The sequence below is a fragment of the Anas acuta genome, chromosome Z, assembly GCF_963932015.1.
Source record: "Anas acuta chromosome Z, bAnaAcu1.1, whole genome shotgun sequence".
In the NCBI taxonomy this organism is placed as follows: Eukaryota; Metazoa; Chordata; class Aves; order Anseriformes; family Anatidae; genus Anas; species Anas acuta.
Window position 1 is genome coordinate 41,797,424 of NC_089017.1, and position 17,489 is coordinate 41,814,912.

Below are 17,489 nucleotides of genomic sequence, written 5' to 3' on the forward strand. Positions count from 1 at the left end.
AATACACTTCAGTGCTTATGTAAGCATAAAAAAGATGGTCTCAAAAAATTGGAGTGTTAAGCAACATGCAAGGATGCTTATAATTGTATGTTTCATTTGTATGTTTCATCTCAGTATTTAACACTCCAATCTGTTACTAGAAGATTCAGTCATGTTTATTTTCCTTCCCTATTTTTCCACAGAGGTGTTTGAGTCATTGCTCTGAGAAAAGGCATAGGGTTGAAAAAAGTTGCAGCTGCGTGCCCTAGAGCAGACACTTCCACATATGATTAAGTTTCTTTAGCAACGAAGAATTCATCACTTCCAAAAAATGCAATATGTTTCTTCAGAGCTTAAAAATGTGCTTAGATATTTTAAGCATAACTTAAGATCAAAACTGGATAGAGAAGAGAAGAAAAAATGGTTAACTCTTAAAAAGATATTCTGGAGAAAATGCTATTACAGCTAGGTCTCAAGAGTATCAACATTTTCCATACATGTAGGAGAATCATTTGACATTGATCATGTTTCTTGCCCATTGCTCTGTCAGTTTTTGTTGCATCATATCTAAAAAATGTCCTTCTGACCAAATTTTTGCTTTCAGAGTAGAGCTAAAAGCACACTTTCCATTGAAGTTTGTTTCTTACACAATTATATTGATACTTAAGCATTACAACACTGTAATTACAATTTATTACAGCAAGGGACACTTGAGGTACAAACAACTTCCTGAAATCTCTAAGCCTTAATTCTCATTTGTATATACAAACATAAGTGTCCATTGTTTGCTGCCAACAGAACCAAGTATTATAAAAAATATCCTGGAATGAAAATAGTTAGGACTTAATTTAGTTGACTGAATTTATATTACCTGCTTTTATAATCCTCAGGGATTCAGCAAGTGATCCAGCACCTTCTTTCAATTCAAGGAGGTATTTTAATGTTCCTGCTTTTAGGAACTAATGCTGCATATGCAATACATAAGGTAAAGTTACCTTTACACCAACACAACATATATGACAATCTGTAAGGGCCAGGGAGTAAGAATCTCAAGCCTAAAACTGTAGTTTGAACCCAGCCCATCTTCCTTCCCCTTACTGCAAAGTGTATTATTTCGGAGAGCAGAGCAAGACTACACCTTTGCACCATGAGAGAAGACTTACTGTCTTTTTTTCTGCTACACTTCTTCAAGAGAAGTTGTCCAGAACACAGATTTGTGTCATATATTTCTTTAAATACATGAGATTCAAGCCTTTGTTTATACTCAGCAATCTTCTCACCACAGACCTCCCAAGACACAATTCTACTGAAGATGATGGGGTGATGGGGGGGGAGAGCAGGGTGTACAAGCAGAAAAGAGCAGCTGTCCTAAAGCACACCTATTCCTTCCCTGACAAAGTGAGGCATTTGCTGTTATTGCACACTGCTACACTACAAAAATGCATGCTCTGGAACAGTGGTCTCCGAAGTGGGGAGCACACAGTCCCACAGGGTGTTCAAGAGAACCCACTGTCATGCAGGAAGAAAAAAAAAAAAAAAAAAAAAAAAAAGGCAGGAAATGAAGCTTTATTAACATTTAATACATATATTGACAGTGGCACCGTTGCTTGGTCTTTATGTCAGTCACATATACGGTATCCCATGGGAAGAGTGGGTGCTTCACAGTATGGAGCAGCTCAGGGGCATCCTCATTCACTCATTTTCAGGATATTGAGACATACTGCAGTTCACATATGCCTAATTAAGTGGCTCTATGGACTGTATTTTCTCATTTTAAAGTAACTTACAAATAGCTTAAAATGATTCCTTCAAAGGAACTATAGATTGAAGAATCTGGATTGTACTAATACAAGCAGGAGTAAACAAAATTGCAGAGCTGATTCTTTTACTCCTAGTAAAACCTCTTTGTTATTACCTTGTAATGTGGCTGACAATGACAACCTAATCAGATTCAACAACTGCTAGACAAAATAGAACTCAAATCATCAAGACTACTTGAAATACAGATTTACATCCACTCATTTTAATGATGATCCTAAGTTTATGTTGTGCCTTGAGATATTAGCTAATGGCAGTATGAAACCATCAGGATTAGCAATACAATTAAAACAAAAAATCCAAAGCATGAAGACAACCTACATCCCCCTCTCCCCAAGCCACCCAATGATGCTGGAAGTCATGCAATATTCAGTTCAGTACTTTAAAAATTTTCATTAAACATAATGATTAATTTATGATACTTCAGAAAAGGCTTCCAACGTAGAATACAAAAAGCCACATACCACTAGGAACATCATTTGTTCTTCATGCTTGGGTTAAAATGGCTGAAATATTGCCCCTAAAACAATATGGGACAAAATAAAACACATCCATTTTCAGAAAATACTGTTGGAAAATACACAGAAAATACAGCTGAGTGTTTGAAGAAATACGTATTAGAACAAATCGTGCAGTATGAAAGGTTTGCTACGAAAGAACGGGTCTCAGCTTATGGTATTTGCTGGATTGCTTAAATGATGCAATGCATGAACTACTGCTTGTTAGTGAGCCAGTAAAGGGAAGATGTACTGGAGAAGATGCATTCTAAACAGCTTCACTTTATAGAGGGAAAAAAAAAAAAAAAAAAAAAAAAAAAAGAAAGTTTACAGTGAAATCCCTTCTCTACATCATTCATAGACAAGAAACTGCAGCAAGTAAGTCTGAACTGGAAGCGCACAAATTGCTACCAGATGTCGTCAATGTTGTTAATTTTATAAAAACAAAGCCTTTAAATACTAGAATAGTTATAATACTTCGGAGCAAGAGAGGCACAGTACTTGAAACAGCTGCCAAACTGAAGGATGAGTATGCGTCTTCACAAGACGACAAGCAAGCATTCCAAATTTGCTGACCTTTTCAGTGATGGCAAATGCTTGTCAGGACTACGGTACCTAGCAGATACTTTAAAACATAAACAGACTATACAAACAAAAAAACCCTGTTCCTTCAAGATTAAGTTTTAGCAATAATTTTTTTTTTTTTTTTTTAATAAAATAAAACAGTTTTATTGCAAGAGCTTTTAGAAAACATTTGGAAATGCTTAGAGCATCACTTGACTTTGCTGCCAAAACCTGTGCAAGTACCAACTATAAAAACTCTCATATCTGTACAATTGAACTTTGAAAGAATTTTTCTAACCTGGTTAAAAATCTTCCAAATGAAGAATCTGAATTGGGTTTTGAACCTGTCTGTTAAAAACACAAATCCAACACCTTCGTTAGCTTGCAAGAACAAATGACTGACACCCGGAAAGACAAACTTACTAGTAGAATTTTAACTAAAAAAATCAACATAATTGGTAGATGGGATTTAAAAAACAGTATTGATGTAGTAAGAGCATCCAGAAATGCAATTTTTCCAATTGTTTCTACATACTTTTTTGAGGTATCTTTTTCAGCAATGACAGCCATTAAAACCAAGTACTGAAATAAACTGACCATAGAACAACACAGTGTTGCTGTATCAACATTAAAACAAGATTTTCAAAATTTATGAACCATATTCTGTCACATTACTCACCAGTGAGCAATGGTCTCTAGTGAGACCAAAGAGGTTTTTGAACTACTAAAACACTTTTAAATTGTTTACTTCATCTGTATCTCATCCTTTTTTAATTTCAATTTTTAGGTTTTAGGATGTATATTAGCACAGCAGTACCAGGTATAATAGTTTGTTATTATGAAAGAAATTAAGAAGTAACAAGAATTTTCTTGTTTTTTAAAAAAAAGATTTTTATTTTTTTTTAACGTCCTGAAAATTCTTTTCCATAGGTTTATAAAACAGTTGTAATGTAATGTTAAACAAATATATGCTGTAAGTGTGCATACTCAGAAAAAAAAAATGTTGACTGATATAGATACATAATCAAAAGTCAAGACGACTGTCCTAAAAAACCACAGCATGTGGAAAATGCACTTGCATTAGCCAGTCAATCTATCCAAAGCTGTTCTATATTAACAATAAGTTGTTCTTTAAAAATTCAAATGTGATCCATTCCTGGAATACTATTAGTAATAAATTTGACAACCACTTTTAATATTAACATACCATATTATCCGTTCAGTCACTTGTCAGGTTTAAGACATTCTACACTGGTACACAGCAAAACTTACTTGACTGCAGTCTGGTATGCAGTAAAACTGAAATACCCAGCATAAAAGCTTAGGCTTGAATTCCAAATAATTCAAAACAAAAAATACCTAAGCCTCATCAGAAAAAGCATCTAAAGTCTGTAGTACTGTTCAGATCAGAAGTGCCTTTTTTACTTTTTATTTCTAAGCTTACTTCCTTTCCACTCTTCCCACTTCTCTACCCCAGTGGACACCATGTGGACTTTTGAGCAAATTATGCATTGCACCATGCTTGATGACAGATTCAGTGCCACAACACTGGGATCAAACCATGTCCATTCTGAAGCAAGGAGGACACAATAGTGAAACCAGAAGTACATACACAGACAAAATCTAGAAAGCCCAAGATTTATTATGCATTAGGAAGCTTATTAACTTAAAAACCAAACCATATAGTACAAAAGGTTTGATATCATTGCTTAACATGGAACAAGTTTCAAAATATATATTTTTAAAATCTGTTCAGTCAATACACAATCCTTTTAAAAAACTGTATATCTGTCAGTATCATCATTACATTTATAATACATGATTTACACAGCACCCATCTGGAAAAATTAGAACTCCTTACAAATATCTACATATATTGCATACATATAAAACATTCATAGGAGTATTTCAATAAAGTTGGGTTTAATGGTCCATTTACACTGCAGCAAAATACATATATAAATCTGTATATTTTTCATAAAATGTCTCAAAAAATTAGTATATTTGTAGCCATAACTCCTTTAAAGCTTCTTTTAGAAAGGAAAATTTGATATGAATATATCCATAAGATTCAGCAGGTAAGACAGTGATATAAAGGCTAAATATGATTAATAACCAAACACTAAATAGCAGTTAAGGCAGGGGTGAAAAGAATTAATAGGAAAGATTATTTCATATGGCAGATAAAGTGACAAAATGCAATAAATATACATACTTATTGTTGTAAACTACTCTCACACCCACTGCTTTTCCTGCTTCTGAAGTCAGGAGTGTACACACTTCCAATGCTGCTCATTTTATAAGCAATATTCTATTTATTTATTTTAAAATTGGCAAAACATTAATGCAACCAGTGCTTTCAGATGCCACCTGGATTTGCTTCAACTGTGCAGAACTGATTTCTCTGGAAAGTGGGTTTAAGACTTCAATATGACCTTAATTTATGGGTAGCGACTGCCACATGTGATCGTGCACCCTCAGAAGTCATCTCAGTTTTATCAGTGCATTCTGGTAACTACTGGACTTCTTGTTACTAAAAAATGTTTGAGAATGTCTTTGAGAAATAAAGACCTTTTCTGATAGACAGTATTTCAGAAATCAGAAATATATAGATCAGTCCCTCTCATACCATGAGGACTAGATGGGCCATACGTGCAGACAAAAGGCAAAAAAAATGCAAAACAACCTCGGCAGTGATGGCAGAAACTGTTCTGCCTCAAGTCTGATCATTTTGCATATGACTTTGGGAACTAAACATTCAATCTTTGAAAAATATTCACATTTTTGCCCAATATAAGGATTTGACATAGCACTTGCAGTCACATTGAATACAATCACACATAGCTGTGACCTCATAAACTAAACAAGCCCTCTGGCAAGTGTGGTATCAACCTGAAGTACCATAATAATGTGGTCTTCCCTTGCACATGGCTACATTCCTTTTGGAGGTCCACACACATCCTACCAAGCTTGCCAATCTACAATTCAGTGCATTAATTTTTTCCATAGTCTCCTCAGAAGTCAGCCTTCATACACTGCTATCTTGCAGCAATGGTTCAATGTCCTCTTCACTACTTCGGTCTAGGTTGTTGCTCAGAGCACTGCTGATGCTGTTGCTGTGTTTTCTGTTGCTGCTGGCTTTGCTGTGTTCAGGAATAAATACGGCGACTAGAAAAGCTAGAAGAACAATACATGCTCCTACCAGGAATGGTGGACCAGGAATGACTGCTCTCTGCAGGGAAGTAAGAACAACAAAGAATTCATGAAGTTTAAAGTACACTGACTTCTGTCTTAAGAACGATACCATTAAGACTAGAGATACTAAGAGACATTTACACTGACTATAAACTGTATGCAAACCAGTTCATATGTGCTCTGCAATATGACTTTTGTGCATCTATAACTCTTCACCTGATCTGCACACTGATAAGAAAACCAGAAACATGCACAAAACAATTGACACGTGGCAGACTTTTACTCTACAAAATTCTATACTGCAAACTTCACATAATTTTAAACTTACTTCTTCCCTGGGATCTACCATTGCATTTTTTTCAGAAGTCTGATCTGGTGATAATTCATTGAGCTCCACATGAAAGAGAAAGAAAATAACGCCATACACTGCTGGTCCCAGGCCATTGCACAGACCTCTTATTCCAGTTATTATTCCTTGGACAACACCTAATGAAGAAAAAAAATATATTTTTGTTGTTGTTTTTACAATCAAGAATGTAATACTTAAAGCAAACAGCTCAAAGTGTATTCTTATGGCTGTTTCAAAATAGCACATCCTACAGTTATTTCTACATGCTAACTTCTTAAATACTTTGAAAATAATTTTCTGGATTAAAGTATCATCTATACGACCATAGCTACATGTATGTTATTATACTTGAATTCCACTGGAATCCATTTGAGTTCTTAATTTATGTGCAAGTCTAATTTTCTGCACTGCAGTTATTCTACCCTCATCCAATGAAGGTGGCAAAGGTTAAGTATGGTACTTGCCCAGTTTATTTTCAAGTGAAATTTAAAGTAATTTATCTACATATTAAGGAATGTTATTAGCAAAATATGCACAAACTGTAATAAATGGCTTTCCTTCTTCAGTCTAAAACCAGGATTTCAGTACCAGGTGTGGTACTGAAATTACTTGTGGTGGTAAATTCAATAGTACTACAATAAATTCATAATACTATATTGCTTGCAATTTTAGCCTGAAGTATTTTGAAATGCTGATTAGAAAGCTTCATTTATCAAACCTCTATGGTTATATTTTTGTTCCAAACTCAAAAAGTGATAGAGATGAGAGCGTAAAAGAGGCAGTATTTTGACAGTACTAAAGACTAATATGCTACATGGCAGTATATTTATGATGTTAGTTGTCTGCATAATGCTCTCCTTGTGGCAGTAACTTGTAGAACCACAGGAAAGCAAATATGCCAAAAAGAAAGTTAAGTTCTTTCATCATAGGCTGACAAGTAAGTTGAAAAACCTTTGTTGCCACTAGGTGGCAAAACTTCACTCTGGACAGAATTATATGATCAAGCTATTGGCAGTGGTTTCCTCAATGTAAAATGAAAGATCAACATCTTTTAATTAAACTATTAATGTCACAACTTCGGTAGAAAATTGGTCTTTTAAATCTTTTAAATGTCTTTGTTAGAAACAAAAGTTAGAGCAGAGGAGGGGGCAGAATGATCAAAAAGACACATAAAATACTGCCTTACACGCCCTTCAAATCGTAGAAATCTACCTCATAGAACAGTACCTCCTTAGTGCTTCCTATATTAACTGCCCTTACCTAATTTTAAGTTGTTTAAGAGTTAAAGCAAGAATTATACTTATGATTTATATGTACGGGATTATTTAAGAGAACACTAAATTCAATTACTGTGTGGCAGCGTTATTCAATTCACTTAAGAGGATTCTTTCTGATTTTTATTCCCATCAATCACAGTCACGTATCATATCTTCCTCATGTTTCTGTTATCTCAGATTATTTAATTAAGTGCCCTTTTCTATTCCCTGAAAATCTGAGTATTATAGGATAAAAGGCAAACTCTTCCACGCAGAATAGATCATTTTCTTGTATAGGTTTATTCTAATTTGGTTTTAATATATGTTTTTAGTTTCTGTTAAAAACATAGTACTATTAAATTAGTACTCACTATCTGAAGTACTGACTAGTATCACTATCTGAGTATTCATTAGTACTATCACTATCTGAAGGTTACCTTAAAAAAAAAAAGGAAGGGAAAAACATGGAAGTTATTTTTTGTTGTTGCTTTTGCGGTAATTTTAGAGGAAGCTAGAAGAGAACTAACTGGTTAGACACAAACTATGTATTTTGCACTGCAAATTTGATAAATGCGTGCACCTGCTTCCTCTCTACATGGGTTTGTAGTCTTCTACAGCTGCTAACAGCAAAACTCATTACTCACCAACATATGTAAAAAGTACACCTAGGTGAATATTCTGCTTTCTGAACAGGAACGTCATTCAAAATACTGAAACAAATTCATTCAGTGCTCACCTTGTTGATCTGACTCTGCATTTCGTGAAACCAGAGCACTAATTGCTGGGAATGTAATGCTTGACATGGCTGCTACAGCTCCGGCTGCCCACATCATCCTGTGTTAAGTACACAATCTGAATTAGAAGTGAGAATACCCATGTAATTACTTCCCTGTCACTTTTCTTCCCTCCCTGCTACATCCACGCTGCAAGAAGGGCCACAAGTGCATGCACATTTAAGGCTTAATGCATTTTCAAAAATGCTCTTATTATAATACCTAAAGAGTAGTAATTATCTGGTCAGGGCCTTCTGCTTGTTTCTCTCCCATAAATTACTCTGAGCTTGTTGAAATAAAAGAGCATTTAAATCTATGCTAGCTATTACAATGGAGATAAAGGGAGAACAAATGAAGTGCTATACTGGCTTCTTGTCTCCAAAGGCTGTACAAAGTTTTTCATTGAGTTTTCCAGTGAAACAGTGTAACTTGTGGCATTGGGTTTAAACAGCAAGGTTTTGGTAGCAGCAGGGCTGCAGGTGTGGCCTTGTGAGAAGAGACTAAGAGTTGAGCCACATTAGGTAAGAGCCAGCCAGCTCCAAAAGGCTCCTGCTGCTGGCCAAAGCTGAGCCCATAACCAAACCTGGTTGTGTCTCTATGACAGCATATTTAAGAAAGGGAAAAAAAAAAAGAAAAATAAAAAAAAGAAAAAAAAAAGTTATATTGCAGCAGCTGTGAAAAAGGAGTGAGAAAATAGGAGAGAAACAGCCCTGCAGACCCACAGGTCTCCTTACAGGATGGCAGGATGTTCTCCTGGCTCCAGAGCAGAAGTTCCTCTGTGGCAAGGCCCATGGTAGAGCAGGCTGTACCCCTGCAATACATGGGTGCCACAGTGGAGCCAATCTCCACGCTGCAGACCACAGAGAAGGCCAACAGAGTAAATCTGACCTGTCAGAAGCTGAAGCCCATAGACAGCCCATGCAAGAACTGATTCCTAGCCAGGACTGCATCTCATGGGAGGGACCCCATGCTGGAGCTGGGGAAGAGCATGAGTGGCAGAGACGAAGCATTATGGACTAACTGCAGTGCCCATTCCCCTGTGCTGCTTAGTGGGGAGGAAATAGAAGAAGGTGCATGGTTTCAGGGGTGGGAGGAAAAGATGGGGAAAATGTGTTTTTAGTTCGCTTTTTGTTCTCAGTGTTCTGATCTGTTATTGACAATAAATTACATTAATCTTCCCTGTGCTGAGTACATTTTGCCCATGATACTAACTGGTAAGTGATCTCCCTCTCTTTATCTCACCCAGGAGCTTCTTCATTGCATTTTTCCCCTATTCTACAGGAGAGGAGAAATGAAACAGCACCATGGTGGTGTTTAGCTACCTACTGTTAGTACACAGTATACACCACTCGCATAATAACTCTCTAGGAAGTGCTCTGATACATTTCATGGCTCTGTTAGCAGGACAAACTTCCTAAGGAAAGAGCTGTTGCAGCTCATCATTTCAATTCACATTACTTAGACACAGTTTCTCTAATAAAAGCAGCTCTAGATAGTTTCTGTGACCATAAACGGTTACAGCAGAAGAACAAAAGAGTAGAAAAAGGTAGAGGCCCAGAAACTGTTTGACAAAATGAATCTATAGAAATTAGTGGAAAGAACATACTACTTATCAGTTTGTGAGTTTAAGAAGTTTCACCCATTTGTGGACATAAAACTCATGGTAAAAGATTACAAAGATTAATTTCTCAAAAGGGCTGTTACTCTCCAATGTACAGTACACACTTGGAAAACTCTATCATTACTATACATGCAAAATACAAACTGAACTTTGGCAGTGTAATGCAAATAATCATGTTTAATTCAGAAAACATTTAAATATCCGTTACAACAGAATTAACTGCAAGGATTTCTTGGAGAGATACTCTTAGTTCTGTATCAGAGATGCACATATGAAAACACACACTTACCAAGACTGAGATCCAAAACCATACCAAGCCAACTGAAGAATTTGAAAGGCAAGACCCAGGAGAACCGTATTTTTGTTCCCTATTGACCTCATCAAGACACTGAGGAACACGGTCTGCAAGAGAAATTGTTCATCCAGAAGTTTAAAAAAAGTCTGATCGCTAAAATGACCTTCCAGCGGCTGAGTTTATTCATACTATTCATGCACGTACTTTCCATTTATGCAAGTCTAAAATGCAGACTACCTTAATATCAAAAGTTGATGCTATTCTTTTTAACTATTACTGTGTTTCTACTTCAGAACATCCGGAAGTGTATGTTTTGCCTTGTCTACATACATAGAAACAGACACTGAAATGTTACTATAAACAGGCTTCCGTTTCTACTCCTAAAATACTGTTTCCTTACAGGCTAGAGAGTTCCACAGAAAAACACTGGTGCCAAGTTAAGATACAGGATGAATTTACCAAGATCAACAAATTCTCAAGAATAAAAGACTGTTGGCTTAGGGGAAAAAAAAAAGTCTTTAAGTGAACTTTAGGTGAATTACTACCTGGCTTTACAGTCAAAACTAATATGTAAATCCTATTGATCTTCTGAGTTCACTACATGCACTAAAATTTGGCCAAGCCCTTTTACTACGTTTAATTTCATATTCTGCTTACTCTTTACACCACTTCTTTTCTATATGCACATAGAAACTAATTCTAAAAGTGGACTGCTGTTTTTCATCTGTTTGAAGAGGCATTACTGCTAAGGGTGAAGGAAAGCCAAATTCATATACAACAGCAATAGACCCATGGCAAGAAGATGACAGTTCTCAGAACGGCATCTCAGAACGGCAAAATCCATACGGACAGCCTCACTCAGTTAAAAGTGCACTTTTCTTTAACATGAGAAATTCAGCAATGCATCAGTAAAAAGCCACAAAACAGGAACCAGAAGGATTGCAGAGCACAGCATGCTTCCTCTTTCATATACATCTTACTGACACTAGTTTTCTTATGTGTCCCCATTCTTAGATGCAAATACTTTGAAAGTTAAACAACAAGAATATGATAGTGCCATGGCTATGTTATCAGTTCTTTCTTAGGACAACCAGCATGCCATTTCAAATCAGTATTTATGAAGCAAAGCTTATTTCAATAACCTGCATTCTTGAAAGAGTTAAAAAAAAAAAAAAAAAAAAAACAGTGGAATTTCCTCCTTCTAATATTGAAAATTATTAAGCCAAATGGCAGCCATTTTTAGCAAAATACTAAAGTATACTAAAGTATTAGTAAAGTTTTAGTAAAAATGCTGGTCTGAATAAAGTATGATTAGCAAATGTGAGTGCACATAAAAACATCAAAACACAGCAAGGGTTAAAATAATGACTTGTACTGATAATCAAGGACAACTGAAATCAGTGGAACCAGTAAACACCAAGAAATGTGTTGTTTACAGCAAAATAAGAGTTCCACTCTGCAAAGGATGGCAACAAGGTTACAGCATATTACATGTGCCATTCCCCTCTGTTGTCACAACAGGAAGGCAAACTATAGCCATAAAGACACACAAATGAGGAAATACACCATTGGCAACAAGATTTACATGGATAAAGGAAAGAGACAAAATATCTCACTGAAACACTTGTTTGCTTACTATAAAGTATAAAAGACCTCCAATAAACAGCTCACTGTTGCCAGTTAAGAGATAGAAAGAAATAGACCAAAGTCTCAAAATTCCTCAACCTCCACATTGAGCCTAAATAACCACATACATATGTCAATACACGCATGTTCTTGTACAAGTTAGACAGCATGAGCCAACTGAACAGGTACAAGTAGGATGACTTGCTTAAAACAAATACCTTATTTTCCTTTCAGAAGGTCTTGCATTAACAATTGTTAATGCAATTTCTTGCATCATTTTGATCATTTCAAGCCAGCATTTCAGTACATTTACTGATTCACTTTTAGTTTCATTTCCAGTATTTCTGAAGAAAGGGTATTTAAAGAGATATTTACACAATCTACATGAATGTAACCTTTACTGACTGTAAGATATATTGATGTTCTAGAGTACTTAAGTATATAGACAAACTTAATAGTCAGAAGAGTGTTCCCCAGCATCACGTTTTGTACTACTCAACAAAACACTAAAAACAATAAAGCTTACCTGAGCTATTATTGACAGGATGCCTACCACTGCTATAAATGCTGCAATGCTAGCAGATCCAAAACCAATAATCTAAAGAGAAGCAGAAAATGCATAAAAGAAATGCCAAACAATCCAGAAATATCAGTAGCAAAAAAGTAACTTCTCAGAAGAAAATATTGATCCCTGCTTGTAACATGAATTCATACAGGAAGTGTTCATGTTAAAGAATAACTGCTTGCAAAGAAATGCAAACAAGAAAAAAAAAAGTGGGCCTTAGAAAAAGGAGTCAGAGAAAGTCAGAAAGTCATACATCTATAGAAAGAAGTTCTCTATGACCTCCCACAGACACAATAGTTCTTCAACAGGCAGGACCCCACCTCGAGACATGCAAAATGTCACATTCAGTGGGAACAAAGGTCTGCTTTACTTTATTAACACATGCTTAAACTATGGCTGGGATTACGCATCAGAAGTCAAGCTTCCAGTATCATTCAATTTTTGATTTAGCAAAGTATCCCACCTTTACTCCTTCAAGATGTATTTTGACAAAAATCAGTTTCCTAAGGAAAGCCTTCAACAAGAAATAGGTCTTATGCAATTCCTATTTAAACATACTTAGTAAGATGTGAAGTGACTAACATTTACCTGTCGCAAATACAGAAAAAAACTAGAATACTGGCCAGCCTCAGGCAGATAGGAGAGAAACACTGTAATGCAGATCGGGAGAACAGCAGAATCTTTTCTAACCTTCTTCAGAGACTGGAAGAAAAAGCAAATAAAGTATTAGAACATGAAGTCTAATGAAAGACTAAGGAAAGTAGATGTCACATTCACTTTTTGCAATCCATTTTTGTTCACATATACTAGTCCAAAAATCATACAAGGAAATAATTAAGCTGAAGTTTGAAGCTTATATAAGGTGCTTTGCACCAGAGTTCTATTCCAAAATTTTCTATCTGATTTTTGAAGCTATAGTTCTATGTCAAATTGCAAGTACTCACTGAAAACATGATATAACACTTACGGAAATACATTGCATCTAACTTATTGTTCCCTTCTCCCAAGCACTAAGTGATAAAAACAAGAGGAAGCGATCTTAAGTAGTGCCAGGGGAGCTTTATAGGATATCCAGGGCTGGATATTAGGAAAAATTTCTTCACTCAAAGGGTTGTGAAGTATTGGAACAGGCTGCCCAGGGAAGTAGTTGAATCACCATCCCTGGAGGTCTTCAAAGAACTTGTAGTGCTTCATGACAGTTTAATGGTGGGCTTGGCAGTGCTAGGTTAAAGGTTGGGCTAAATGATCTAAGAGGTCTTTTCCAACCTATATGATTCAATGATTCATCTCCATAATAATCTGTTCTGAAAGATGCTAGCTAATATTACAACCTCATTACAACTGCTTCTCTTGCCGAATTATGAGAATATTTTTCCTTCTACATTTCTTACACCTGTTATGCATATGATTTATATTAAGTAACAAATACATTGTAGAAAAACTATTCTTCAACTGCATTATTTCAAGCACATCACTCATCTTTCAACATTCACAAGTTCCCAGCAAGATAATTTCATTAAGGTTATTCTCTCCTCACTTAGATATCAAGGTGTAATACAATATCAGCTCAGTAAGTGTGAATAGATGAACAAGTCAGTAGGAAGACTGCATTACATGTTTTAACCCTTCGGTATATGGCTATATGAAAAAAAAAAATCTTAATAAATTCATTCTACACTAAAAAATTATAATATAACCAAAACTGCAAATCAATGGCAAGGAGATATTGCAAAAACAAGCACTAAACAAACAAACAAACAAACCTAAATAAAGCACAAAGCATAAAATGAATTTGAAAAAATCTTACAGTATCAGATTTTGTGATCTGTAGCTGCGTAAGAGTTTAGCATTTCTCTTGCCATAGAAAAGAGTGAGCTGGTAAGAGAGGTAACGCATTTCCCTTTGAAGTTCGCGTCAAACATTTTCAATTCAAGAAGCATTTAATCCACAAAGTTTAGTTTATTTGGTTGATATTTTTTTTTAATGTAGCTAGATCTTTTTGTGCATGAGCAGAGAACAGGGACTACCATGTTGAGACTACACATGACTAACAGTCAAGTTACCAGTACGATTAAAGATTCCTAAAGCTTACAAAACATAATTCATTAAATTATTTATTGAAGTGCATCTTACTGCAAAAGGGTCTGCTTGTTCCCATGATATTGCAGCTCCCCATGAAGCAGGTCTCATTTTTTCTGGCAGGGATTCTGGTACAACTAGCAGGATGAAACAGATGTCTATAACAGCCACCAGTGTGGCCACTATTACAACAAGGTTATCTCCATAGCTGGCAGAGAGGTATGCTCCGATGGCAGGACTAGTTACCAAACTTGCTGCAAAGGTGGCAGATACCTATGTACAAGAACAGTTTACAAACTTGTTTAAGTAGTTATTCTGCCACTGTAGAATAATACCCAAATTCGAACCAATATCCCTCACCCCAGAGCACAGTTCTAAGGAAAAAAAAAAAAAAAAAAAAAAAGAAGTCAAAATTTAAGTCAAAAATTACTATGACAGTGAATATAGGCCCTAATAAAAAGTCTCCATCCTCCTCCACAGCCCACCATACAGAACATATGCATTCAAAGTCCAACTTTGACTGAAGCAAGGAAGGGAGCTCTTACTTTGAGTTTGAATAAATGGATTTTATTTTCTAAATATGAGAAATTTGATGAGCTTTCACTAAAAAGTTGTCAGCATGTTTAATGCCTGTCTAACTCAACTTGAGCCTCACCAATCTGGGTGAAAGAGATTGTAAAAAAAAAAAAAAAAAGCATGTTGTGCTTTTGTTAAAAGTACGTAGGTACAACTATACCACTGGACAGCACAGCAAACTATAATTAGTTCTAACAACAAATTCAACAGCTGTATTGCTTCAAATTACATTGTAAAGACATGCAGCTACTAACGAATCTTTCTACATTCATATACAGTGGAAAACAATAAAAAAAATCACAAGCACTGTAGTTAAATTTCACTACTAAGATCACCAGAAAAGTGTATTAAAAAGCTAGATTTTTTATTTACCACTGTTTTCCAGCCTCCAAACCAAAAACACTGCATGTCTATTCTGTAGAACAGTTAACACCAGAAGCTAGTTTAGCTTTATGCCTAGCTAAAAAAAAAAGTCCTAAGAAAAAGCTGTAACAAAATGACTACAAGGAGGTGTTTCCTCATGGAAACAATTGCACTTCAGTCTAATACTTTATAGAATTTCAGATTTTCTTTCGCTTTACAGGCAGGCAAATGGATGCTTCAAATACACTTATGTCCCCTTACAGATAGGAAAAAAAAACAGGTGATAATGAATTCCAGAACTTTTAATCTCGTTTTGTGTTCTTCTACAAAAAATATACACCAGTTCAAGAGAACTAAATCATTTATCTTCTCAAAATTGAACCTTTTTAAGGACAAAAACAAAGGGAAACCTTATTGTACAATGTACAATACTGCCAATGTACAGTACTGCCAAGAATCAATGTATTAGTATCTGTATGGTGAAAACAGATGCAGGGATAAATGAAGGGATAACTGAAGTTAAAAGGCTAAGGATATCCACATACTAGACCACCAGCTGAACAAAATCTAAATACAGATATTCAGAAGAACAAACTAACCAGGAATTATATTATTTCTGGAAAGGCTAGTGTGTACAAAGAGAACTATACTCCTCTTCCCTTGCTAATTAAAAAAGCCTATCAGTAAGTTACTAAACAGTCTCCATTATGAATTTTCACCCTCCCACACTATTTTGACTGTAAAAAAAGCCCTTCTATATTACAAAGAAATCACATACAAGTACAAGTGGGGGAGAGATATTTTAAAACCAGCACTAAACAACTTGCACTGGCATCAGTATTTCTTATCCTGCCTGCAAAACCTAAAAGATATTTTGTTCCACAAGCCCTACATGCAAGTAAATGTGTTAAATTCTGAGCACAGAGCATCCTGTGAAGCAATAAAAAAAGTCTAAATTAGACTTCCCACATTCTAACAATATGTCTTGATGCGCGGTTCATTCCTTTCTCTATTAACTTTATTACTTAAAGTCAAAAGACACTGCACCAAAACACAAACTCAATACAAAGGTTATAATCTGACCTTTTTTTTTCCCCAAGTTTAGTGTATCTTACCCGTCCATAGGCTGTAATTCTTTCATGTTCTTGTGTTACATCAGCTACATAGGCAAATATTACAGAAAAGGTAACAGAAAAGATTCCAGATACCGAAATCATAGCGAAGTACCACCTAATGATTTAAAAACAACAATTAGAAAGTTTAAGCTTTAGCTTTTCTCTTCAAGTGAGATTGTATCTTGGTTATGAAAAGCAATCATCCAAAACTAACTACTTAGAGCTTTACAGGAGATGAATAAAAACAGGACTGTGAAGTTTGACTTAAATATTGGAAAACAGTATTTTAATTTTTGATATCCTAATATTTACTTTACAGCAAATAAAAGAAACAGCCTTTTCCAGTCATGATACCTATACATTTCCACATTCTCAAAATTAAGAATGCTTAAATTATGAAAAATGAATTATCTTAGAACTCAGTTTTTCAATCAGTTATCATATGTAAAGCTTTGTACATAGCTTTGTTCAGAGTTTTGCTTTCAAAGTCCTTTAACTGAGATAAATTTCACAAGAAGTACAAATTAAACTGAAACCAAGTCTTTTCCACTCGGTTACGACTTCCAAGTTTCCTAACCAAAGTTAAGGGATCTGGTTTGTGGCAATTAGAATTTACTGACCACAGAAAAGTGTAAGTTTCCCTTAGCTTTAGAACTGACCACAGAAAAGTAAGTTTCCCTTAGCTTTAGAAATGTTTATTACATCATCTTGTGCGTCCTTCAGGGGATAAAATACAGTTAAATTTAAAAATGAATTAAGGTTATCAAACTGATTCAGAAGTTTTAGTTATGCAAATACAGTAACCTAAAACACTTTCC

The 17,489-nt window shown here is 35.3% G+C and overlaps 1 protein-coding gene across 1 annotated transcript in view; it reads right to left on the reverse strand.

Annotated features, from left to right (window-relative positions):
* Window positions 1–4,482: 4,482 nt before the first annotated feature.
* MFSD14B (major facilitator superfamily domain containing 14B) overlaps window positions 4,483–17,489 on the reverse strand; it is a 30,999-nt gene continuing 17,992 nt past the window's right edge. The window contains exons 5-12 of the mRNA XM_068666520.1: window positions 16,672–16,786; window positions 14,672–14,890; window positions 13,127–13,240; window positions 12,500–12,571; window positions 10,342–10,454; window positions 8,395–8,492; window positions 6,382–6,539; window positions 4,483–6,090 (exon numbers count right to left, since the gene is read on the reverse strand). Of these exons, the coding sequence (XP_068522621.1) occupies window positions 5,887–6,090; window positions 6,382–6,539; window positions 8,395–8,492; window positions 10,342–10,454; window positions 12,500–12,571; window positions 13,127–13,240; window positions 14,672–14,890; window positions 16,672–16,786 (1,093 nt within the window). The 3' untranslated portion in view covers window positions 4,483–5,886. The remainder of the gene's footprint in view (window positions 6,091–6,381; window positions 6,540–8,394; window positions 8,493–10,341; window positions 10,455–12,499; window positions 12,572–13,126; window positions 13,241–14,671; window positions 14,891–16,671; window positions 16,787–17,489) is intronic.